The following is a 10,649-nucleotide window of genomic DNA, read 5'->3' as shown; positions in this document are numbered from 1 at the left end:
GAAAAGCTGCAGAGTTCAGGTCGAATAACACCAGCTCAGATAAATGACCCTCTAACTTACCTTTGTCCTCATCGACGTCAGTGATTTTAAAACTAGTTATAAAGTGCACTTCTCAGCCAGCGTCCACGGCAGTCAATATTATTTAACGGGTCTTAACGCGATGTAAAAAGGGAAAAAGGAGGAAAGAAGGAACAGGGAAGCATAGAGGAAAAATGAATTTTTCATTTTCTCGAAACTGGATCAAGTTTCAGGCTGCTCGCCAAAGAGTCTGTAGCTAACGAGACAAGATTAGACAAACCACGCTTTAGAATTCCCACAGAACTATAATAATCCTCGAAATCAATACGATTCGTCGGTCCATCGCCTGATTAAAAAATGAGATAGGATGAAGCTCACTAGTCGGCCTTTGAACTTTCAATAGCGCTTACAGCTCGTATACTCTAGTTTGAATGCTACAATGTAAGCCAAGTCAGCTGTAACTAGCGTTCGCGTGATTGTCGCTATCTATTATTCACGCGTTACACGTTCACCAGACAAACGCGTCTACCGGTTGACATTGTTTTCTGTCCTGAGTTTCCAAGCAATTATGTTGCTTCGTGTAATCAAATCTCGCCAAACTAACGATAAGTTCTTGTTTGATCTTACACAGTTATTAAAACTATACAAGTTAAACCAATCTAGCCTAAACAAGTAATGTCGTTATATATTCTTTTTTAAATCTATATATTGTTTAATAAATCGTGGTTAGGATATAGTAGCTGACAAAAATATTCGGACAAATATATTTGTAGAAACATTTTAGGAGTGTATTATGCATAGTGGCACTATTTAATACTGTACTGTGACTATCATGGTCGTGTTGGTATTATTCGAAACTAATCTGAAAATCTGTATGGAATTTGTAAGATATTTAGTACGAGTACTGTGCATTACTGATATGTACACAACCGAGACGAGATAACGAAGGTACTGCTCTCCATCGTTCATCGCTACGCGTTGCTAATAGCAACGTATAATGCATATATATCTCGCAAAGACCATAAAAGTACCCAATGGAACCACGTTTAATATTTGATAATAATGTCCCATTACAGTTTCGTCATTTTCAATTAATTAAACACGACCCTCTCTTTAAAAATTAGAAGATAAAATACGTAATACAAATCTACTCGAAATCTTTTAAACCTTACGGACCTTACTTATGGTCTTTAAAAGCAGCAGGGATTAGCAGAATATTAACTGCGAATTTTTCTTGGACCGCAGCATGCAATATGAAATATGGTTATTAAAATGTACACTGAAAATTTCATATCCATAAGATACTCGTGCTTGTAGGACCTTGAAAATGAATTCTTAACCCAAATAGTCGACCGCGATACTCGAGAAATTTTGTGAAGCTGACGTCAATACCAATATGTACCGTCGCTGTGCTATTATTTCGTGATAAGCCGTATTGATTGCACTTCCATTTCACGGAATTAATTTTTCCACACAAAAAGTGATAACGATAATCGAAAAAAGAAAAATATACTACCACTTTTCGTATCAGCATACACAAGCGCACTCGATTTTACACGAGTATACAATTTGCAAATTCGACGGAACGATCGGATTTAATTATTTTTTCGATATTTCAGGCATCAAGTTCTATTTACACATCGAACGTTGAAATACGGCGAAATACAAAATGTACAAACCACTCTGGACATTAATTAACTTTAAACGTTATTGATTAATTAAAGAAACCAACCATTGTGTTGATTTTTACATTTTGAAAAATTGTTATCCACTTTTGCTTTGTTTAAAAATTGAAAAAAAATACGTTTATTGTAAGTCACGAGTATCTCTTTTATTTATGTAAACTTTAGATCAAATATTACAATTTATAAATATATCACTTATTTAGATATACTTGTAATATCTGTTTTATAAGTTTGTACAACCATTTATCTATTTATCTATTTTATTTGCACATAATCTTTATAGACTGATTTTGTAAAGAATAAAAAATTGTGATTCTATTTAAAAACGACCGTGTCAGACTCAAGTGATAAGCGATATATATTTCAGCGATATATATATATATATATATTCAGATTTCACCATCACATAAACGGTGCTATTGGAAACGTTTCACAATAGACGTCTTATAAGCGCCTGCGATGTCCGTCATATGTAAAGCTATACCACTGAATCACGGCCGCCATTTAGTGATTAAGGTCGATCACTTAGAGTTGTTAATCCGACATAATGGCGAGCAATACATCGAAGACATTATTGGAAACACAGTTACAGTTTAATTTCATTGAGCTTATTTGCAAATAAATGTGTACAATATATTTTAGAGGTTTTAAATATTATTGCTGACTAAACTTCGCATCTACGCATCATCTTTCTTTAACTTTTTTTGCATTTTCTTATCGACGCATGAAGACGAAATGCGTAAATTTTATTATTTATTTAAACATTACTATATTGTGCTCAAAGTAGCGGAATATCGTTCTATTATCAATATATGAAGAACTAAAGGAATTAAGAAAGAATTAAAAAAATATGTAGTTCAATCAATACTTCGTGTATTTTTCTATCTCCACAAGACAATATCCGGACCAGTTACGCTTACAGTATCAACAAAGATTTGTCCAGCCATACGGAATAAGTCGTACTCAGTAGTTTAAAAGTATTAACCGCACGAACTCCAGAAACACTTTTGAAGTAACTTTCGAACCAATAAATCCCCGAACTAAGAACTGTCATATTTCGTCTCTATTTATCGAATATTGTGAGAAAATGCAAAAAAAAAGAAGTTAAATAGAAAAAGTACTTGGAAACTTAAAAGAAAAAATCTCGAAAAATCTCTTAATACTTTTTACTGTCGTCTTGAGACGCACCATGTGTTAAGCTTCTTCGTAGTTACAACTTTTACCGCAGATGTAACGAACTGACAAATGCTTCGAATGGCGCGCGCGCGTCAACGCCTACACTTAAATTTTAAATAAATGTTTTTAAATAAATGTTTAAAATAATACATTAAATGTATTAACTTTCTTGCGCAATTTCATTTAATTTCTTACGATATGGAGGGTTTAATTACGTTTAAGATATCTATTTGAATCTTTTAAATTCGAAGTTTTTTAAAAAATTACCTTAAACTTTATAAAATTAAATCGTTTTTCCACTTTGTTGTATCATAAAATAGTTATTTAAATTCAAACCTTACCGTCGTCTTGAAATATTCTATATTTTCCTCGTCTTAAAAAATCTCCCTACAGAAAGAATAAAGAAGAATAAAATCCCATACGTTAAAAATAAATAGAGGCGACTATAACTGTCGTCTCTATGATGTATGGCGACTAAGGAGAACAGCCAGCAACTACGGATTACATGTAACAACCAACTGCCCCACTTCTAAAAGGCAACTAACTTGCAAACCCTTTGATGGTTTCTGTAGCGTGATATACCCCTTGAACGTGGTTAAAGAATGTGGTCGCCGCTGGACGGCGGTTTGACAGCAGAGCGATCTCGCCAATTCAAAGCTTGACATTACAAACTACCCAGAATCATTAGGCTCGTTATCGAGCATCTAGCTTTCAGAAGGTGCTTTATCATATGATATGACTTCACGATATTTTTATAGCAAGAAGAATGGCCAACCTCTAACAAAACAAATTTTTACTAAGTGCTGCATGTGAGCTGCAGGCCGGCCTACTAAGGAAATTTGACGAATGAATAAACTAAAATATATACGAATATATTCGTTATATCATAAAATGCCCGCATTATGTTCTCTAACACCATAGAGGAAACTAAATTTATATATTAAAAAATTGGAATACCTGTTATAAGAGAGTTAATTAAATTCTAACCTATCGATGACTCCATAAAAACCTTTATTTCCTAAAAATGTATATCTTTCAAATTCTCCTTAGAATTAGATCAACCCTCGTGCTTCGCAGTCCATGTGTCCGAGCGATGAATTCCCTCCAAACAAGGAAAAACCAAAGGGAGGTCTTCTTCGAAGGACGTGAGAGGGTAAGGGAAGCAACGGGAACGGTGATCACGCGATATACTGGCGGCGTACGTATAGAACGGCTGTTGCGAGAGAGTTCGCAAGAAACAAGAAGAAAAAAGGAATTGTAGGCCGACGCGACTATACGCTGTCGACGGACAAACAGCGACTGAGCCTAACTGAAACGAACTCTGTCGCAGTATGAGCACAGGCTACGTTCGCGGGTCGATCGAACACGTTCTGCGCCTTTCCTCGACACCAGCGTCAAAACCACCTTCGACGAGCGCAACGCACTGGTGCACCTGCAATATTAACCACTGATCTTTCCTTTTTCGCGCGATATTATATCAGCACCTATGATACCATTTCAAAGACCGCAATCAAAACATTAAGTACCGCATTAAAGCCATACAATAATTCGCAATATTCATTCGTAAACGTTATTGTATATGTGCTTAATTAATCGCTATTATGTTTCGAATGATTTACTACCTCATATTCCATAAGCAGATATATGGTTCATTTTCATCTCAAGTACGATATAATTTGTAACAAATATTTATAATTCACAATGTAAAATATTTATAATTCATTGGAAATATTATTCTATCACGGTATAGTGGTCAAATTTCACATAAATCACAAACATATGGTAGTCAGAAGCTATACTCACGACATGACAAATCATGATGATGTCATGAAAAATGGCGTCCGTCCATATATATTCAAACGCAACGAACAAGTTCGAACTTTTCGAGAATAAACGATTTGTTCGATAACATCTGTCGCGAGCTTCTCTTCCTTTAACGATAACAATTGACAACTAAAGCTCGAGAGGCTCGTAAGGATGAACAGCGACGAGTATCTAGAAGCTATGTACTCACCTGGGCAAGGAGACTCCAACACCAAGGACGTTGGAAGTTTCGAGAAGCGAAGATGGAAACTGAAGTAGCACGTCAGGTCAACTCCGGCGAAAACTGTTAAAGAAAGAAAAATCCAACTAATTTGTTTCCAACAATAAAATGAAATTAATTTGTTTCACAAATTATTAACTGGATATTATTCAAAAATTATTCAAAATTCGCTTGATTGATTCACGGCCCGGGACATTTGGGTCATACCATTTTGGTAATGGACGAAAATGGCAGAAGGAAGAACGACCGTTTTTTTCATATTTCTCTGTCCCCGGGAAACGATGGAATGCCCGAGCACCTTGTTTCATTTCTTCTCGACATCAATTTCAATCTTTTTAAACGAAATATAATCTGAACGATGAAAAGTTCATTCAAATAACGCTCCGCGCCAAACACTCACGAAAATTAAGAAGAAACACGGAAAATTCGCGAATAAAACGGATTTCTTTGTCCCAGTGAGATAATAAACCTCGTTCGCGTATTGGTTTTTAAAATCAATATATCCACCAATGTGCACTCGTTTAACAAGGGTGATGGAACGTGCCAAAAATCTCTCAAGAGGGTCTTGGCAACGGAAGAGTCGAAAATGTCACAATTATGAATGAAAAATTCGAATAGTTGCTGATTTTACAGTCGAAACCGATAAAGAACTCCAGATATTCCCCCAATTAATTTACAATAAATTCGCGAAAATGATCGATTGCTGACGTCATTGTATTCTAGAAAGATTGTAAAACGATAAGAATTTATTGAAAAAACTTATATTCGATGATAACACTTCTAATAAGAGTACTAAGAGGAGCGATTCTGTACTCACCTTCCTGCCTCGAAGTACCGAACGCAATTAACCGTCCGCCCAGGATGGAACCGTTCGGAACTTTTGTAAGTCACTGCACGGCCGCTGCTTATGGTGGAAATGTAATAGATATAAGTACAGAGCGCGTGAGCGAACTAAAAACGCGATAGAGAAGTAGAGAGAGGATGTTCCGTCCTTGTCTAATGACGCGCACTTGTACAGGAAATATGTAACAGCGGTATACGAGCAGCGTCAGTGTCCACTAGTGTGCATGCCTGATTAAACAAGGACAGGAAGTATCTATACATGGTGTTCTCTTTCTATTTCCATGTTGCATCCATCTTACTATACAGTACACACACTCAGCTATTCTATCATTATATTTGTGCGTTGCTTATGTGTGAACCAAACATTTCCATGGCAACAAATCGTTTGTCTCTTGTTTGATGCTCGGTTTTCAACGGAGTTGAAAGAATTTTTTAAGAGAAACGTAATGGACGGGTTGTTTTTAAAGTAATAAACGGAAATTCTCGTATCCATTGAGAAACGATAGGCGATTTGAAAGTGTCACTATGAACGGTGATTTATCGATGCAAGGTAGTATGAATAAGATATTTTATAATCTGCGAAAAAAGGTAAGGAATATTCTAGATTTTAGATTTTAGAATTTCCACGTCACAGACGAGTGTGTTTTGTTATTTGATTTGTAATATTGCTGCAGTTCTCTTAATAGCTGTTCGTTTCATGCGATACTCGCACATAGTATCTATGACTTTTGCTTCTAACAATTTTTATAATTAGGCTGTATCAAATATTTTTAACGTTCGTGTTTCATGAAAAATCATGTGTAACTCGTTGAATTCGCAAATGTAACAAAAAATTACATGAAAAACCTTATATTATTGTAATGAAAAAATAATTATATTAGGAGGAGAGTCGTATTTCGGAACGTCATCGGAACATATTATACCTTGTATGTGATTATTTGGAACACAATGGGTGAGTATATTATAATTAAAATATATTCCTAGTTCCAATTCTCTTGAATAGTGTCAGTGACCAATCGAAATAGAAATCAGTGGACATCGTGGAAAGAGAAGGCGAAACCAAATTTGAAAATTCGACATCGGTAATTCAGTAGTTAAGAATAACTCAATCGATAATGTAGATTAACTAGTTATAAACAAATATATGAAATATAAATTCAAATTATTCTTATCCATCTAAAAATTGGAAATTAAAGAGCAGAAGACAAGAAATTATCTTCGAGGATTTATATAGTAAATACATTCTTTTGCCCGTCTTACCTAGAGATAAAACAGTTGTTTGATGGTTATCTTATAGTGTTCAGTCATTGCGAAAAATATTTTTAATCAGTTAAAAACTATAATTAATTAAAAACTACATTTTTTTAGGTATATAGACGTTAGCGATGTATTATTCCGGGAAGCTCGTCTATCTCCCGAACATCGGGTTTGCGACAACATCGATTTGGAAATTATCGTTGCAGAGTATGAAAATTATTACAAGATGAAATTTCAAAAATATCCCATATTGTGTAAGAAAATAACTGGAAGGGAAATGACGAGGGAAGTGACAAATGCAAGCAAAACGTAAGAATTTATATTATTTAACGATATTAAACGGTATTCAACGTATTCAACGTATCGTATTCAACGTATCGTATTACAATATGATCCAGTGTTTGTAGAAGTATTGAGACAAAAGCCAAATCTGTTAGTAAACAAGCGAGAAGTGAGCCTGTGAAAGAGACGAATCTACAGCAGAAGATAACTGATGACAATACGAATCATATTAATCTCGCAATGACAGTGACGTCAATATTCCCCAATGAGAGTGATGGACGTTCATCAGAAGAGCTATTTAACGTCCCAATGGAACAATCCATGCAATCGAAGATATTGAAATGCATTGAAAAGCTTTATTCAGATAATCCGGAATTACGAAAGATTGCTGAGGACGTCTCATGTGTAAGTTATTTTCGATTAATATACGTATCGTAAAGCTTTTAAACGATAAAATTCCCGTCGATAAACCGTCCAACGTATATCGACGATGACGTGATTTCAGTAACGCTTCAAATATCAAATTACGTAACACTTACTTAATATAGAGAAGACGCCATTTTATCTTTGTATCGTCACAGGAGATCATAGTAAACAAATTAAATGTATATTGGGATGACGTTATAGGCCTAGAGGAATGTAAAACCGCTGTTAAGGAGGCCGTTGTGTATCCCCTTAAGTATCATATCTTTTTTGGTGGCCCGTTTTCCCCCTGGAAAGGTATTTTGCTGTACGGCCCACCTGGTACAGGTAAGATACTCGTATTCTTTTCATTTCTGTACGTGTTTACAAGAAATATACAAAACAGGGAAAACGAAGTTAGCGAAGGCAGTCGCGACAGAATGCCATTGCACCTTTTTTAACATAAATGCCAGCTCATTGGTCAGCAAATGGAGAGGCGATTCCGAGAAGTATATACGTGTAAGTTGCTTTGTCTATGTAAGTTTCTTTGTTCCTTTGTCTATAAGGAGAGATTCTAGGTATAAAAAGATTTGATTTTATTTTTCGTCATTTATATATAAATAGAATAGTTGTTTGGAAAACGAAATGATATCATATTCGTGATGAGGCAATGAATTTAAGGAATTTCGAATATAATATTTAATGAATAATACATTTGTTAAACTGAACAGGTTTTATTTGAACTTGCCTATAGTCATTCGCCTACAATTATTTTTATCGACGAGATTGACTGGATCGCCACAAATAAAGGAGACTGTATATTGTCTGAACCTGCAAAGAGATTCAGATCAGAACTTCTTTCTAGATTGGATGGATTAGTGTCTAATGAGAATTCTAATGTAGTTCTTCTGGCTACAACTAATTCCCCTTGGTACGTATATCACGTTATTTCAATGTTTTCTAAGTAGAAAATATCGTAATATTTCTCCAAATTCCAAATATGTTATTGTGTTGTTTGAAGTATTCCTTCATTATTATTAGTATAATAGAACGATAATATTTATTGTAAATATGTTATTAGGGGCATTGATGCAGCTTTACTCAGGCGTCTCGAAAAGCAAATATACGTATCATTACCCAATGAAGTTGCTCGACTTGGTATATTCAAATTATACCTTAGCAACCACTTATTAGAAAATACAGATATTGTAAACCACATAGTAAAATGTACTGAAAGATATTCTTGTGCAGATATAAAATTGCTTTGTAAGCAAGCGTGGCTACTAGAAATAAGCCCGATATGGAGGAGACTTGAAAAGAAAGAAACACCTGTTACCACTTTGAAATATGAATTAAAAAGTTATGAAATATTAGCAAAATTGTTAAAAAAAATGTCACCTACAGTTATGCAAATAGATAAATATGATACGTGGAACAAATAAATACGCAATCGTAAGGACAGATATTGAAAAATATAAATAAATGGATTATCGTTCGAGAAATCATTCGCATGTGTGTCATGTGTGTTCGTGTGTGTGCGCGCACGCGCTATAGACTAAGTTTAAAATGTTCGGTTGTATTATATCCTTGTATTATATGTAATATCGTGATATAATGTGTTTACAAAGAGTGGACAATAGAGATGTTAATTAGACAGAAAAAGACGATTGTTGTTCAACCTGAACTATTCACACCAAACGTACAGAAAACAGCGCAATCCACACTCTCTCGGCAACGCCACTCGCAACCTCCGTCTCCGCTCAACTCGCACTCTGCTCCTCGACTCGCACTCTCTGCTTTTCGACTGCCTCTCGGGCCGTTGTAGCGCTCTATTGTCTATTGCTGGGCCCACCGCACACGTGTTTTACAGACGCTCGTAGCCAGAGTCACGAGGTCTTTTCGGCTATTTACCTATTTACCTGAAGGACCCGGTAATGCGTTGATGGAGCCGACAGCGCCTCGGCTCTCGCGACATTGTCTGTAGTTAGCTCGACGTTTCTTGGGCCTTTCGTCCACGATACTACACTCGGCCATCCTGCAATAACATCTGCCCTCAGATGTTATGTTCGCTCTCGCTATCGTCGGATGCGTCACTTTCGGCGTTTAGGACCCAAGGTTTCATAAAATCGAGGTGTGTGCGGATCCTTCCTTCGGTACTGCTTCGCACACTTTTTTCTTTTCTTGTAACTTCGACGATTCTCCTCTTGAGTTGCGGCGATCTTCTTCTTCGCGTCCTCACGTAGCTCGCGACGTTGTTCTTCAAACCTCGCGGCCCACTCTTCGTCGATCAGCTTTCTAATCTTCGCCTCTTCCCTGACTTGCATTTCGACCCCGACCAGTAGCTGGAAAGGAGTCTTCCCTGTGCTTCTGTTTACGGTGGAATTCAGGTATTTCTGAACCTGGTCGACATGCTGCCCGTTCCCCCTCGGCGCCAGTCTTCGCGGTCTTCGCGCTACCGGTTTGTCGCTTTTCAGAACTATCTTTGCGGTTATTCCGACGTCTCTCTTCTTCTCCGGCCTATACCCTTTAATAATATCCCGAATGGCTTCACGGTAATGAGGTTCTCGTACATGCGACAAGTCGATCTCGTCGGATTGTTCTATCGCGTTCACCCTCAGTACATCCGGCGCGTCCTCGTGACCGTCGGTCTGATCGTCGAGTCGTAAAAATGTCACCTCGCGCCGTTTGACTCGCAACTCTACCTGGTCTAAAAAATCGGTACCTAAGAGTAGACTGTGTCTTGTCATTACCTTATTCGAGACAACATGCAGGGTGACAGTAAAGTCGTACCCGTCGACCGTCATTACCCTTGTAAACTCGCCCCAGGTACTATTGCCAGCGGAACCAAAACCATCAAACCTAAGTTTGCAGTTTCCCAGAGGTGATGATCCTAACCTCGCATACTCATCCGCTCGTATGAACGTAAGGTCACTACCTGTATC

General features: G+C 36.7%; 1 protein-coding gene and 1 long non-coding RNA gene across 2 annotated transcripts; one reads left to right on the top strand and one right to left on the bottom strand.

Moving 5' to 3' along the window:
- Positions 1-4,785: 4,785 nt before the first annotated feature.
- LOC117242207 lies at positions 4,786-6,557 on the bottom strand. The gene is made up of 2 exons (XR_004495202.1): positions 5,741-6,557; positions 4,786-4,986 (listed from the first exon to the last, which is right to left on the bottom strand). It is a non-coding gene; the product is annotated as an uncharacterized LOC117242207 (long non-coding RNA).
- A 90-nt stretch (positions 6,558-6,647) lies between these two features.
- LOC117242214 (katanin p60 ATPase-containing subunit A-like 2) lies at positions 6,648-9,107 on the top strand (the record flags this gene model as incomplete). The annotated part of the gene is made up of 7 exons (XM_033508703.1): positions 6,648-6,718; positions 7,135-7,332; positions 7,431-7,710; positions 7,887-8,055; positions 8,114-8,226; positions 8,439-8,638; positions 8,789-9,107. Coding segments are annotated over 7 exons (1,350 nt in total), but the record flags the coding sequence as incomplete, so codon positions are not given.
- Between the last annotated feature and the right edge of the window lie 1,542 nt (positions 9,108-10,649).

Source organism: Bombus vosnesenskii, unplaced genomic scaffold (genome assembly GCF_011952255.1).
Source record: "Bombus vosnesenskii isolate JDL3184/JDL3185 unplaced genomic scaffold, Bvos_JDL3184-5_v1.1 scf7180000016266, whole genome shotgun sequence".
In the NCBI taxonomy this organism is placed as follows: Eukaryota; Metazoa; Arthropoda; class Insecta; order Hymenoptera; family Apidae; genus Bombus; species Bombus vosnesenskii.
The sequence above is the reverse complement of the archived record's forward strand: the minus strand, read 5'-3'. Positions and strand labels throughout refer to the sequence as shown.